Below are 15705 nucleotides of genomic sequence, written 5' to 3'. Positions count from 1 at the left end.
CCATTCACCTAATCATCCACGAATGTGAAGCCTCTCCCTGCTTTTGCAGGAATCCCAATATGTGCCTTTTTGTCCCTGAGGAGATGCTTTGCCTGAAATAATCCAGCAGCTAGGTGTGGGGTGAGCTTAGGTAGTGCCATGCAGGTGTGGAAAAGCAGGCATTGCCATCATTAGCTGTATTAGTTTGTTCAGGATGCTGTAACAAAATATCCATTCTGGGTGGCTTATAAACAACAGCAATTTGTGGGCCGGCCTAGTGGCGCACTGGAGAGTGCGCCGCTTGGGAGTGTGGCAGCGCTCCCGCCAAGGGTTCAGATCCCATGTGGAGACCGGTTCCCGCTCACTGGCTGAGCACAGTGCGGGCGCAACACCGAGGGTTGCGATCCCGTTACCGGTCAGTAAAAAAGACAAAAAGGAAAAAAATAAATAAATAAAAAAGTAAACAACAGCAATTTATATCTCACATTTCTGGAAGCTGGGAAGTCCAAGATCAAAGCACCAGCAGACTTGATGTCTGGTAAGGGCCTGCTTCCTGGTTCATAAACGGTGCCTTCTCACTGTGTTCTCACATGGTAGAAAGGGGGAGGAGCTCTCTGGGGTCTCTTTTATAGGGGCACTAATTGTATTCAGGAGGGTTCCACCCTCAAGACCTAATCACCTCCCCAAAGGCTCCATCTTCTAATACCATCACCTTTGGGTTTAGGATTTCAACATATGAATTTTGGGAGGACACAAACATTCAGACCATAGCACCAGCTCCTTGTCTTCACCAGAGTTGACAGGGACTGCACGGCTTGGGGTGGGCCTGTCCCTCTCCCTTTACCACTGTGTCACAGCCAGTGCTTGGTGCAATATCAGATTTCTGTTCATCCCACACAGACCGCACCTTCTGCCAACCAAGCAGAATGAAGGCCCAGCTTTTCTTAGGTGCAATGGCACCAGAGCTGCATCAGGGACAGCGCTGGCATTCCTGGGCTTTGCAGCCCAATTTGAAATTCTTTCTAACTAGAAGTCAAACTCTAGGTATAAAAGAGTGTGTGCAGTATGACCGTATTATTGTTTAAATAATGACTATATATGAAGAGAATAACCTTTGGAGGGATGTGAAAAGTTGACAGTGGTTAATCCTTTAAAAAAGTTTTTAATTCTGTATTTGCTAAATGAACATGTATTTCATCTGTAAGAAAAAAATTATAAAAATGTATAAGTAGCCATAAATATATATATATAGTGGTTTTTTTTAAAGTTAACCTGCAGTCATAAAAGAATACATAACTTCAGCTTTGCGGCAGGCCTCCTCTTAAGTTTTAGGAAGAAAGGGAAAGAAGATGAAACAAGTCCTTGTCTCCAAGGAACTCTACGGGAAGGTCACCACTGGGCAGCCCCAGCCTGTGCTGAAGAAGGGAAACGGGGGCCTGGGGGGTGTGGAGGGGTGGTGTAAAGCCACTTGGTGGCCAAAACCAGAACTACATGACCCTCCCCCTTTCCCATGTTCCAGCCAAACTTCTGACTGGCTCCAAGCCAATCTTCCTCCCCCAAGGCTCTTCCTTTTGAGAAGGATTCCTGCCTCAGTTTCTTGCCCAGCTCTCCATTTCTGACTGTTCTCAAACCCTGGCCCCAGAACAGTCCTTCAGACCCTCCATAAGCATGGACTTTTGTGGCCCTATCCGCTCACCCATCCAACCCATCCCAGCTCTGCAGGAGGGGTTGGGGGTGAGGGATGTAGCCCCAATCCCTGCTGTTCTTTGTCCCCTTCACTTTGAGTCTGAGCTGAGGGTCAGCAGCCCTGAGGTGGGGCACTCTGTCCAAGTCAAGACACATGGGATGTCTGGCCTGGGCTCCCTGAATCACACCTTCTGCTATGGGCACCACTCACAGGTCCCTCTAGAGTCTCTCCCCTCCCCTATGGAGTGATCCAATGCAGAGCTCCCTGATGCAGGCCTCAGCCTCCTGCACTCCCAGCTCTCTGGGCCCTCTGCTGAAGTCCAGGAAGCTCTGAGCTTCATGGCTTTGAGCTGGGCTGGGTCTCTGGCCACCACCAAGATCTACCTGGCATTTCCGTATTAGTCTGTTTCTGTTGTTTATAACAAAATACCTGAAACTGGGTGATTTATAAAGAAAACAAAATTTATTGCTTATAGTTTCTGATGCTGGGAAGTCCAAAGTCCAGGGAATACATCTGGTGAGAGCCTTCTTGGTGGCTACAGTGGCAGCAGAGTATCACATTGTGAAATAGTGGAGTAGAGAGAGAGCTTCTCACTTACTCTCTTTTTAAAGCCCTCAGAACCACGCCCCTGACCACTATTTTTAATCCATTCACTACAGCACAGTCCTACAATCCAATCACCTTTTCAAGGCTCCACCTTTTTTTTTAAGAGATACCCATTTGTTAACTTTATTCAATAAATATAACTAAGCTGGCATGTTTTATATTTCTTAAAAAGCTGCATTTAATTACATTTTAGAAATTGAACATTATCTCCTAATAACTAAAGGTGTACTTTGAGATGCTTTGGCTTACTTTCTAATTGATTTTAGTTTGACTGTGGTTCATAACCCTTTTTTTTTTTAAATTTTATTTTGTCGATATACATTGTGGTTGATTATTGTTGCCCCTTACCAAAACCTCCCTCCCTCCTCCCTTTCCTCCCCCCCACCCAACAATGTCCTTTCTGTTTGCTTGTTGTATCAACTTCAAGTAATTGTAGTTGTTATATCTTCCTCCCCTCCCCCTGGTTTGTGTGTGTGTGTGTGTGTGTGAATTTATTTATTAATTTTAGCTCCCACTAATAAGTGAGAACATGTGGTATTTCTCTCGTAATAACTTCGTATAGCATACATTATACGAAGTTATACGATGTTGGCTTTCTTAAGTGAGTTTAAAAGCATGATAAAACTCTTATTTTAAAAGTTTATGATTTTAAAGGTGCTTGGTAAAAATGAGCTCTCATATCTGCAATTGTTTGAGGAACCTCCATACCATTTTCCATAGAGGCTGCACCATTTTGCAGTCCCACCAACAATGTATGAGAGTTCCTTTTTCTCCGCAACCTCACCAGCATTTATCGTTCAGAGTCTTTTGGATTTTAGCCATCCTAACTGGAGTGAGATGGTATCTCAGTGTAGTTTTGATTTGCATTTCCCGGATGCTGAGTGATGTTGCAAGGCTCCACCTTTCAATTACCATAATAGGATTTCCCACCCTCTTAACAGTCACAGTGGGAGCTAAGTTTCTAATACATGAAACTTGGAGGACACAATTCAAGCTTCAGTGAGTTTTGGGGGGATATAATCCAATCCACTACAAGGGATAAAAGGTAATCATGCCAGGTCACCCTGCAGCCACAGCCCAACCAGATTCAGGCTGAGCTGGGGCAGGTAGAGACTGGTAGGTAGCAAGGACCCTGATGACAATACAAGAGCTGGTGAAAGTCCAGCCAGGAACCCTGCAGGAGTTAGAGGGCAACCCTCACTATACCCTGAAACCCTCCCCAGACCCTAGCAAAAATGTCACAAGGAAAAGCAGCTGAACAGAACCTGTGGCTGGGGGTTTAGCAAGTACATCCCATGTCTACCAAGACAGCCACGGACTCAGCTGAGCTGTTTGTGCTGAGAATAGTGCTGAGAGAAGAGGGAGTGGAGCAGATCCCTGGTTTGTTTGGGAGAAGCCAGGTCAGTGAGCAAATCTCCCAACTATAAAGAGCATTGAAAAAACAGTATAGGTGAGGGGCCGGCCGGTGGCGCACTGCTACAGTGCGCCGCTTGTGAAGCGGGGTGGCGCTCCCGCCGAGGGTTCGGATCCCACATGCAGACCGGCAGCTCACTGGCTGAGCGAGGTGCGGGGGCAGCGCCGAGGGTTGCGATCCCGTGGCCGGTCCCGGTCCGGTACGGGCGCGACACTGAGGGTTGCAATCCGTTGCCGGTCACGAAAAAAGACAAAAAGGAAAAAACAAACAAACAAAAAAAAACAGTATAGGTGAAGAAGCCATGTCTGTGGCTGCTGTTTGCAATTTCAGCATGTGGCCCCACCTTACTAGCCAGTGGGGTCGAGGTACTGTTGGAAAGTGGGGCCCTGAACCAATGCTGGGACGGGGGGGCCTAATAGCTATGTGGCCAGGCCCAGGCCACTGCCCTCCCAAAGAACTCTCAGGGGACTTGTCCCCAAAGCAGGGGGGATGCTAGGCTAGCAGCTGCTGCATATGCCTCCACAGGGGCCATTGCATTCATTCGTGCCACTCTCCACTGTGGTGCTGTGAATCTCCAAGTAGAATGGGGGACATATCTGGACCCTGCTAGGACCCCAGCGCTCCTGGTGTCTTAGTGTAAGCAGAGGGTCTGATGACATCATCCTATTCCCACTTCAGTTACAGACAGTGGAAGCCAGTGTAGGGCAAAACAGCCTGATCTCCAGACTCAAGTTCTAGCCCTCGGCCGTGGGACCTTTGCTTACGCCTGCTCCTCCCTCCCTTCTCTAGTCTGTTAACTTCCTCTGGCAACCTGCCTTGGCCCTGGACTGACCTGCACTAGCCTCAGGAGCAGTCCCAGCCCCAGCCCAGTTCCGGGCAGAGCCTGACAGCATCCCTGTATCCTACCTGGAATTGTCTGGCTCATTGTGTGACCACTGGCCTGGTGTTTGCTTCCCCGCCACTTCGTAAATGCCGGGAGGGCACAGGTCTGTTCTAACTCATCGTTAAGTCTCTAGCACCAGGACCAGCATGAAATAGGTGTCTAGGAATGAGGGAATGAATGAATGAAAGTGATCCTGCATAGTGGAGTGGGAGGAACAAATGCAGTGTTTCCTGGATCAGCTCTGCTATTTCCCAGCAGCAGGACTCAACCAAACCCCATCCTTTACTGTCAGTTTCAGTTTCCTCGACGGTCCAATGGGTACAACAAATACCTCCTCTCCCCAGAGCCTCCAGAGCCTGCAGAGCCCTGGTGAAGCTAGAAAGAGTTATGTCAGAAAAAATGCTCTGGACAAGATGTAAAAAGCTTCATTTTGTTCTCTTACACGACTGGAGACGATCTGTTTAGAATGTCAGGATCTTTTCCTAAGAAGAAAAAAAGAAAAAAAAAATCCAGATGGCTTCAAAGTACTGCACATGTTGGGACAGTTCTCGTGACCTTCCTCGGGGGACTAGGGGTGCCGGAGCAGTGGGGAGAGGAGGGGAGGGGACGGCCGGAACCGGGGCGGGGGAATGCCGACCTCGGTGACTCACTCACGGTGGGGCTCCAGGCCGGCCGGGTTGGAGAGGCCCAGGACTTGAGCGGGGCCCAGCTGCCCCCAGGACGGGTCTGAGGAGGGGGTGGCTTCTGGGTCGACCTCAGTTTTACTCAGAACCTGGGGGAATCCCTGCCTCCAAGTTCTGGCTATGCATTAAATCCCAGGTTCGAATTCTACAACTGCCGCTGCTATCCAGTTTTGGCAAAGTCCCCTTCCATCTCCGAGGAGCCTCAGTTTTCTAATCTTTCAACCTAGCCCAGGAGTTCCATCCTCGCAGGGTGGGGACAGGGTTTACAGGCCTATTGTGTGCCGCGTTTCTGGTGCTCGGAAAAGAGTATGGCACAAGGAGGGGCGCGTGCCCGGAACAGCTGCTCACTGTGGGGTTTTCCTGAGCTTGTGTATTATGCCCGACATTGTGTTCTGTGCCTTACACAGTCTCATCATCCTCACCGCCACCTTGGAGGTAGGTTCCACTGTTATCCCCACTTTACAGATGGGGAAACTGAGGCTCGGAGCGATCAGTCCCCTGCCCAAGGTTCCACGTCTAATCCGATTTAGTCGGGGTCTGAACTCAGGCCGTTTGCTGCCCCCTCTCTACAGCCCACCTCCAGGATCTGGGGCCCGACCCCTTGCATTACAGCCGGGACTTGTGTCTGGGAGACGCCCCTCGCCCTGACTCCCGGAGGCTTTGTCCCCGCCGTTGTCACGACAACCGGGAGCCAATGGGAAGCGGGCAGGCGGGAGGAGGCCCCGCCCCGGCCCCACCCCTCTCCGAGGACTCGGAGCTATAAGGGCCGGAGGCCGAGCGGCGGGAGCCGGAGCCCGCGGAGCGCACGGCGCGCACGGAGTGTCCAGAGTGTCCGGAGCGAGCAGATTCCCCGAGCCGTGAAGGAGCCTGAGCAGCAGCCACCATGTGCGGTGAGTGCCGCACCCGGCCACGACCCCTCCTCCTGGTGCCCGCGGGTCCCTGCGCCGCAGCCTCTCAGCACCTCCGCCCGAGAGCCGGGCGCCGGAGAGCTGGATGGAGGAGCCAGCCTGCCACAGTCTCCGACCGTGGGGCTTTCACGGGCCGGGCCTGCCTTCCCTCCTACCCCGGCCCCCGAGCGGGTGTCTCAGAGAGGTATGAGGGGTGCCCAATCCCAGCCTCCGATATAGGGGGACCCGTGCCCGGCCCCCCACAGAGAGGAAGGAATTGGTCATGTCCCGGGCCTGGACCCCCACAACACAGAGGTGTCCCCACCCCGTATTCAGGGAGGGCGCTTTCCTCCACTTCCCCGGAGTCGCCCACAAAGGCGGCCACGCACAAGCTCACGCATTCCTGGAGCGGGATGCCCACCCCGCCTCTCAGCCCACCGCGCCCACCGAACAGAGGCGCCCCCACTTGCACCCTCCCCGCAGCTCGCCGGGCTCTGCCCCGCGGCAGCGAGAGCAGCCTTTGGTGTGCCCCACAAAGGCCTGCGCGTCCTCCTGGCGACCCCAGTTGAGCCTCTCGTCCCTAGCACGGTTGATTCCCTTGTTGCCGCTTCTTTGCTGAAAAGAGCTCTCAGCGAGGCGCGGCAAGAGGCAGTAATTGCCGCGGAGCCTCGGAGAGGGAGTCCTGGGCGCGGGCGGGGCCGGGCTCCCGGAGTCCGGGGTCCGGATCACCGCGGCGCCCCGGCGCTGTCCCGCTGGGCTGCGGGGAGGCGGGGAGGGCGGCCGCGGCGCCGAGCGCGCATCTGCAATTCCTTACTCTCCTGGCTAGGCCGCCTCCGCTGGCCGGGAGGGAGCCGGGAACTTCTGCTGGGACAAAAGGTCACTGTGCCTTTTTTTTTTCTTTTTCTTTTTTTTCTCTTTTCTTGGGTAGGATTCAGTTACCCATTCCAGGCTCCTGTGGCTGGAGGACCTGGTGGAACTTTTGAAGCCGTGAAAGGCCTCTCTGACTTTGCTGAGGGCTGCGGGGTGGGGTGTACCAGCGGAGAGCCCTGGGCCAAGGTCTGTACGGGCCTTGTCTGGGAGTCCAGACGCTCAAGAAAAAGGAACAAGCGGCCAAGGAGTGAGCAGCCAACTTTGGGATACAGTCTCACCAAAGCGGAACAGACATCAGTTTAAATTCCTGGACCCTCAGCAAAAATCTCAGGACTCCCGGGCATCATTTGCAATGTGTAGGGCTGGCTGCCTCTGGGCGTTTCTGGGGACAGAGATGAGGCAAAAGTGGCAGTTTTGCCAGATCTTGAAGTCCTTCAGGTTCCAAACCCCTCTGTGGCATTCAAGGCCCTCGGCCAGCTGGTGGCCTTAGAGCCAGACTTGTGCAGGAGACCCTTGAACTAGGAGGGTCCGTGCCCTCAGCACCAGGGCTTCCCCTCCCTCCTCCCAGATGTCTCTCCACCCCTACCCCCACCCCAGCCTGTTATCCTGCTTCCTACCTGCATCTGGCATTCTCCAAAGTCTTTCTGAGCTTTTTTGGTTGGGGGGGGGGGTAGTTCTACGTCCTCCAGTTCTCAAAATCACAAGTTTTTTGTTCTGCTTTTTTAAAGGGCTATGCGGGTATTGTCCCCTAGGGAAAGGTTGAGCTTTGGGTTGTGTCCAGCCTATATCCTAACGTATTCTGGTACTGACTCATGGTTGAGTGTGAGAAGGGGCTTGAGGTCACCAAAAGACACCAAGGGCTCAGGAGCAGCCTTGGCCCATGAGAGTGCCTACTCAGAGCCAGAATCAAAAAGTGTGAGCTGGACTAGACCTTCTCAGAATTCATTTCCCTAGGGTTGATTTTTGCTGATCTTGGTATGGGGCGGGGGTGTGCAGCTCAGCAGGGAGTCACGTGGAATTCCTGCATGGGAAACTTATTTCCTTTTCAAGTATGCCAGGAGAGGCTCAGCTTGGTGCTAATGTGTCTTTAACATCTCTCTGACACTTACCAAGCACCCTTTGCACAGAGGAAGCTGTCCCAGGCTCAGAGCAGGCAGCAGCAGCCGGCTAGAATTGAATACACTGGTTTGTTTTTTGTGGGTTATGGTCTGTGTGTATACGGCAAGTGATGCTGATTTTCCTTTTATGGTTGTTTTCTTTTATAATGAATTCATTTAAGTTTTTGAAAATTTAGTCAATTTTTCAAAAAAATATTGAAGAAATGATTGTGCCATTGGTACAAGGATATTGCAAAAATTGTGAAGATGCTCCTGAAAAGAACCACATAACCTCTTCACTTTACATTTGGGGAAATTGATGCCCAGAGAGCTCTGTACACACCTGTGTCTGAGCAGGAATTGCTTTAGGTCCTTTCTCTGGGCTATGACTGTTGCTGCCACATTGAAGCAGCCTCAGGTCTCAGATCTCCTGGGTTGTTCCTGCAGGGGTCGTGATCCAAGTGCCTTCCTTATCAGTTTGCTGATGACCAGGCTCAGATTGTGTCTTTGCTCCTTCTCCTGCAGAAAGCCAGGGCCTCACAGTAGTTGATCCTTGGAAAACTGAGCAGATGTCCCTCAAAAACTTTCAGTGCACTGAGAGTTTAGCTGAAGTGACACTTAGGTACTCATGTGCAGTTTTGTTGACATAGAGAGTTGCTGGCATTTTGCTGACTTTCTGCTAACAGAAAGATTACCTATATTTCCTTCCTCTGTCTCTCCCTCCCTCCCTTCCTCCTATCCTTCCTTTTCAATTCAGCCGTGACTGCTCAACTGCTTGTGGAGAGGCCCTATGTTTTCCAGGCCCTGGGTTTCAAAGGTCACATGGGTGTGGTCCTCCCCTAAAAGAATGGACAGGTGAGTTGGAGGGCCAGTCCAGAGGCTGTTCACTGACCAGGGACAGGATAACCCAGCAGGTAAATGCTGCCACAAAGGAAGACCTCATGTGCATGCTACAGCCTGGCAGTCTGGGGCCAGACCAGGCAGACAAGCATCGCTTTGTTTGATGCATAGAATTTGAATATTTTTTAAAAATTAGTTACCAGATTACAAAATTGGGAGATTTCACATAAGTAGGAGGGATTTTTTACTTCTCTTGGAAAAAATCCAAAGATGAACAACCGTGAGTCCATATTTCCAAATAGCCCTGGGTGGCCCCTTGGATGATGGGCACAGCTCCCAGTTCTCCCAGCCCCCTCCCAGCTGCCGCACTCACTGATGTTACCTTTGGTTCCCAGCAGTCTGAGCTTGAGACCCGGGCATAGAGGAGGCACAGAGCTGACTTTCCCAAGAAGAAAGGGAGGGACCTGAAACAGTGCCATAAGGGCCCAGGTTCAAGTAGGAGCTCCCCAGAGAGAAGGGAGTGACAGGCATGCCAGGCTGTGGGCATGGCAGAGGCAAGGTCACAGCAGCATGGGGATTTGACAAAAAGGACTGCACTTCCCACCCATGAATTCTTAAACTTTCCCTGTCCTTCACTTACTGCACTTAGTAATTTGTAATGGGGTGGGATATGGGGGGACTGGGCTATGGAGAGTTGGTGAATTCTTAGTTCTTGCTGGAAGGTAAAGTACTTGCCTTGAAATCAACATCTCTTGTCTTGGTTGGTGTATGTGTTTCCTCTGGCTGCTGTAACAAATGACCACAAACTTGCCGATTTAAAACATCATACATTTATTCTCTCATGGTTCTGGAGACGAGAAGTCCAAAATCAGTTTTACTGGGATGAAATCAAGGTGTCTTCAGGACCGCACTCTGTCTGGAGGCTCTAGGGCAAGAATCCTTTCCTCGCTTCTTCCAGCATCTGGTGGCTGCCGGCCTCTGGTCGTTGTGTTCGCATCACTCCAATCTCCGCCTCAGTGGTCACATCACCTCCTCCTCTGCGTCAAATCTCCCTCTGCCTCTCTCTTATGAGGACGCTTCTAATTGCTTTTAAGGCCCACTCAGAAAATCCAGGATAATTTTCCATCTCAAGATCCTTAACTTAGTCAGACCTCTAAAGACCATTTTCCACATAAACTAGCATTTACAGATTCTAGGGATTAGGGCCTGATCTCTTTGAGGGCCATTATTCATCCTGCTACAGCTGGATTCTCACTTTCAGGTTCTTTCTTACAAAATAGTCCAGTGTTGTGAATGACAGATTTAAGTTTTGGCTACGAGGACCTTAGCCAGAGGTTCACCAGCATCCCCCCTTCCACACATGCACACAAGTCCCCTGGTGCCAGCACTCTAGGACTGGACCCATCCCAGTCAAAAAGCAAATGCAGTGTTGGCAAAATACCCCCTCCTTCCCTGGCAGGGGGCCACATGCCCATTTGGACCAGTCTTTACAGCTTCTTTGAATGTTAGTTCCTGTGTCATTTTATTATGGCATTTGCTGCATCTTGCCCTCCATCCGTGTACATACCCTTCCCATTCATCTCTTCCCTGAAAGGAGCAGGCATGGTTTTTATTCCCCAGAATCAGGAGAGGCCAGGGACACACAGGCATATACCGTGTGTATTTTCTATTTGTTTGTATCACAATCCTTCAGGAGTGCTTGTCGAGTGCTTAAGGCGGACTTGCCTCTTGTCTCAGTTGGAGCGGAGTTTCTTTGCTGTTATAGATGGTGAAACAGCAACCCAAGGAGATTGAGTGACTCAGGGGAGGACTCGCTCTTTCCCCCGTACTTCTTCCGGCTCTCAAACGCCCATCACATTTGACACTCCTTTCCTTCTGTGACATTTCAGCTCACAGATGGATTCCTCAGAAGGAAATGGCTTTGCTTATGTGGCTGGAGTTGAAGACGGCACAGTCTCTGGGATCATGTTGTTTGTCTAGATTCCTGCTAGGCCTCAGTAGCCTCGCTGGTAAAAGTGGGTGAAACAGAGCCCCCTATTCAGTGATGTGCTGATACGTTTTTAACAACAGGCCCCCTGGTTTGCTGATTTCTGTGATGTGAATACTCTCACCATGGCTAGTTTCAGCTCATCAACATGAGGCCCCTGATGTGGAGTTGGGAAGAAAAGGGTTGGCCCTCAGGAGCCAGTCCTAGCAGCTCCACTCACTGCTGTCCCTGCTTACTGTCGCTGGCACGCGGGTAGAGGACTCAGCAGGAGCTGCCGCCCTCCTCCGCTCCCTCCTCCTCCGCTCCCCCCTCCTCCGCTCCCTCCTCCTCCGCTCCCCCCTCCTCCGCTCCCTCCTCCTCCGCTCCCTCCTCCTCCTCCCCATTGTCATGTGAGTCCTCCATGGCCAGTCTTATCCATCAGGCTTCCCAAGTTCAGAAAAAACCTTCTGGAAATTTTGTACTATGAGGGTACTTCAAAAAGTTTGTAGAAAAACAGAATTAAAAGATAATACAAATCTTTTCACGAACTTTTTGAAGACCCCTCACATAGCATTAGTAAACAGTGCTTTTAAATGGAGCGATTATTTTTTGTATTTAGCGAAATTAGCTTACGAAGAGACTTGTGGTTAGAAATAATTTTGTGAGAAAATTCTGAAGATGAATTCAGCAAAAAAACAAGCAATTTAACCTGATCATCTGCCTCTTTTTAATTTTCAAAGGAAATATTTCCCACTGAAAAAAAAAATGTTTTTGGCTTTTTTTATAGCCAAATTTTGGCAGTTTAAATAAGACTTCTATTTTTTTCTTAAGTTTTTTTCTTTTAATAAAATGTACAGTACATGTCACTTCCTGCCTCGTTCTTGGTAAAGTCCTAAAATGACAAGGGCATCAGGAACTTTTCTCTTAAAAATAGATATGCCTTGTCCACATTTACTGCAGGAAACAGAGGTGAGGTAACTTTAACCTGTGGAGTCCCAAGGAGGCCTGAGGCAGGATAAGGCTGTCTTCAGAGGAGCCAAGTCCCCTGCAGACCTTGAGCCAGGCACTGGGGCTGCTCAGGGCACCTGTAAGAAGCCAGCTGTGGGACCACACGCCTCCACGGTACCTACACCTTTGCTCTTGCATCTGTGAGGAGGCAGCACGAATTGTCATCCCCATTTCATTGATAAAATGACCTTCCCCAGTCGATGTGAGCAAGGACTGGACAGTCAGAGAGGCCACATATGGTGGCCTTCCCACACATGTGGGCCTTTCCCGGGAGATAGACTTGCCTCACCTTCCCCCAGCACCACACCACGCACAGACACTTGTCAGTCTTCCTTCAGGCAGAAATCCACTCTAGCCATGCTCTTCTCTCGGTCAGGGATTAATCCAATTTGGGACTTGGAATAGTATCTAATCCGTATCAGGTGTATGGACTAAAATATCAGCCCCTTCAATTCTGAGAAGCAGTGCATGTTGGTGGAAAGACCTCTGTCTGGGGAGGGTCCTAGCTTGGGTGGGCGGTGATGTAGCTCCCACAGAGCAAGCCCCTCCTCAGTGTGGGGTCCAGGCTGGATCTCTACCTGGGACTGCCCACCCTTGCTCAGTGTTTTCATTGGGAAGCCAATGCTCAGAGAAATGGAGAAATTTTCCAGAACCACAACAGAATCAGAATATGGACCCCAGTCTGCCCACTGTGAAGTTGACTTCTTCCCTCATTCTCCAAGCCCCAAACCACCCCTCCCTTATCTCCTGTCCTGAGCACTCCAAGAAAATTCCTGGAGTTCAGTGCTCCTAGTTTGGGCTGATATCCTTGCTGGCCGGGTGTCCAGGGGTGCAGACTCCCTGAGCTGGTCATTGTTGTTATCTGTCACTTGGAGGTTGAATCCTGGGTTTTGGAGGCCCCTGCATCCCTAGCCCTTCATGAAGCCTTTGGTTCTGAGTTCCTGTATGACCTCGCAAGCCTTGTGCAGAGAGAGCATTAGAAGCCCCAGTCCTCCCAGGTAAGACAAAGCCAAGAAGCTACAGTCCTCTCTTGGAAGGCTCATCTGGAGTCCCTCTGAGTTTATCTCAGCCTCTCGCCCTCTGGAACCTTTCCTCACTCACTTTCCCCATCAATTTTAAGAGTGGGGCCCTGAAAAGCTGTTTGGAAGTCTAGGTGCCAGGATAGAGATGTGGGCATGGGGCATCTGACTGAGCTGAGGTGGCTGGGCCGGGACAGCCTCTGCCGCAGGACTGGGCATTTCTCGAAGCCACCTTGGCTCTCCTGCCTATGGGAGGGATTCTTGGCCCAGAGCTCTCTTTGCTGAGGCTGCAAAGTGCTTTATTTCTTTAAAAGATCTCAAGGATCCTATACCTCAGACTCTTGATCCCAACCCTCTGTAGCCTTCTCGGGAGCACAAGGGCACCTCCCTGTCCAGTCCCTCTGGGCACTCAGCACCCTCCACCAGCTGCATCTCCGACCACTCCTCCATCTCTCGCCATTTCAGTTTGATAGATGAGGCTGTTCCCCAAATTCTGTAGGCCTGATGTCTCCTCCCTCTTGGTTTTACAAAGAGCTTTCCACGTGTAAGAAGAGTTGTTAAAGAAAGCATAGCACCCAAGGGAGACTTCCTCCTTGACTTAATTGGAAGGACTGAGACAGAATCATAAAGGGAAGGCCTTTCTCCCAAAATGGTTTGGTGCCATTTACTGCCCTGTTCTGAAAAATCCTGTTCATTTAAAATCCGGTCACCCAGACATCCCTAGGAATGAAGGCCAGTAAATGGCAGTAAATCCAAGTAGAAAGTGAAAGGTGTCTTGAAAAAGAGATGGAAAAATGGAAAAGGAAGTTTAGAGGTGGGAAAGATTATTTTCATTTGGGGTTGGGGGATAGAGGAAGCATCGTGTGAGAATCAGCATGGGGAGCCCAGGTGGTTACTGCATTGGGCTGAGGGCACTCTGCAGGAGTGGGACCCAGAGGTGGGACACTGCATGGTGGTGTGGGGAGCAAGGATGGGTCAGACCAAATGGGAGGAGAGGTTGACACTAGGCTGAGGATAGTAGCTGTAGGCCCCAGGGGGCAGAGAAGGGGAGGGAGGGATTAGTTGGAGCCTGCCTTGTTGTGGTTACCTAGGCCCTGGTGGGGAGGGGGCTGGACAGGAAGAGAAAGGGGGAATTAGACGTAGGAGTGTCCTGTGATGGGGCTGGGACCTCAGGAGACAGGAGAAGGATGTGTGAACACAGCAGCACCTGGCCTGGACCCAACCAGGGAAGCTCTGAGATCTTTCCATCCGGTGCCAGGTGGGACTCCCACAGGCCAAGTACCCTTTGTGAAAGCTATCTCTCCCCACTTTGGATAGGATTATATGCTGATTTGGGGGATGAGTGATGAGCCTGGGCCCACAGTCTGGGAGATCTGGTTGTAAATTACTCAAGTCTTTGACTTCGGAGCCTCAGATGCCCTTTATATCCATGGAACCACAGTCTCGGCACAAGGCACTGTGAGGATTAGATGGGATAAGGTTCAGAAAGGGTTGGCACTGGGAAGCCTCTGTAAATAGTGGTTTACTCTGCAGCCCACCCAGCAGAGTTCTGGAATCCTTCACTGGGACCTGCTTCATTTGTCTAGAAAGCTCTCTTTACCCTAGTCCTGAGACCATCACAGTACATGGGGAGCAGAGATGAGGAGGGGTTTGCTGGGGGACATAAGTCTCTGTGTTTGAGTGTCTTAGGGTTAGCCATGGATGCTGGCAGTGCCATGCTGCCATTGTGAAAGCAACTGACACTCAGGGGACTGACACCCCGGCTCAGCACAAACCACTTCCCTGGCCTTTCTGTCCCTCGTGTGCATGTTGTGGGTTCCAGCTAACAGATCTGCTTGTGCATGGTTGAGCATGGCTATGTCTCAGGCCCAGCTCCAAGGCCACTTTCTCTGGTCATCCACATCCATTCATTTATTCATGCATTCAAATTCAACAAATATCTATTGAGCATCTAAAATGTGCCAGGCTCTAGGCTCAGTGCTGGGGATACTACAATGGATGAGAGAGATGTAGTTCCCATCTTCCTCTTCATCCTCATGAAGGTTGAAGTCCAGTGGGGAGTCAGGCAAAAAGTCAAGGAAGCAAGCGGTATATAGAAAATAAATAGGGCCACATGGCTTTAAAGAAAAAACAAGGGAGAAAGGGGAAGGCCTGCACTGATTGCATGGGTAACCTGTCCCCTGAAGCCTGCAGAATGAGTCAAAACCACCTTTGCAAAGAACCAGTGCAGGAGCTGGCTGCTCCCACCCCAGCAGGAAGCCCTTTCCCAGCTCTCAACTCCCAGCGCCTCTGCCCACAAATCCCCTGCGGGCTCAAGAGGCCCCTGTGTATCCATGTATTCTCTTGACTCACTCTTTGAGGCCCTCGGACAGTCCATCCTGGCACCTTGCAGCCCCCAGCACAGTGATGAGGCCCTCCTGGACCCAGCAGGTGTTTATGGGATGAATTAAATCTTGATCAAGCCATAGCCAAATCGTGCATTTGATTTAGCCATCATTTCCCCAGGCAGAAGGCCAAGAAGAAATAACAATAAATGGTACTATTTCCACTTAGTTTTATTTAATGATAATTTCTTAAGGGCTTGGTTTTATTTAATGGTAATTTCTCAAGGGATAATTTCTTAAGCTCCTTGCCTGATTTTATTTTAGCAGACACTTTCTGTGTGGCAGGCACTATTTTACATATGTGCTTCACAGAGACACTCTAAATTCTTTTTTTTTTTTTGTCTTTTGTCTTTTTCCGTGTCCGGCAATGGATCGCAACCCT

General features: G+C 50.6%; 1 protein-coding gene across 1 annotated transcript in view; it reads left to right on the top strand.

Annotated features, from left to right (window-relative positions):
* Positions 1 to 6074: 6074 nt before the first annotated feature.
* The window catches only part of LOC103605883 (glutamine--fructose-6-phosphate aminotransferase [isomerizing] 2-like), a gene marked incomplete at its 3' end in the record, with an annotated part of 35681 nt that continues 26050 nt past the window's right edge, over positions 6075 to 15705 (top strand). The window contains exon 1 of the mRNA XM_008590484.1: positions 6075 to 6142. Within this exon, the coding sequence (XP_008588706.1) occupies positions 6136 to 6142 (7 nt within the window). The remainder of the gene's footprint in view (positions 6143 to 15705) is intronic.

The sequence above is a fragment of the Galeopterus variegatus genome, unplaced genomic scaffold (assembly GCF_000696425.1).
Source record: "Galeopterus variegatus unplaced genomic scaffold, G_variegatus-3.0.2 Scaffold6138, whole genome shotgun sequence".
In the NCBI taxonomy this organism is placed as follows: domain Eukaryota; kingdom Metazoa; phylum Chordata; class Mammalia; order Dermoptera; family Cynocephalidae; genus Galeopterus; species Galeopterus variegatus.
The sequence above is the reverse complement of the archived record's forward strand: the minus strand, read 5'-3'. Positions and strand labels throughout refer to the sequence as shown.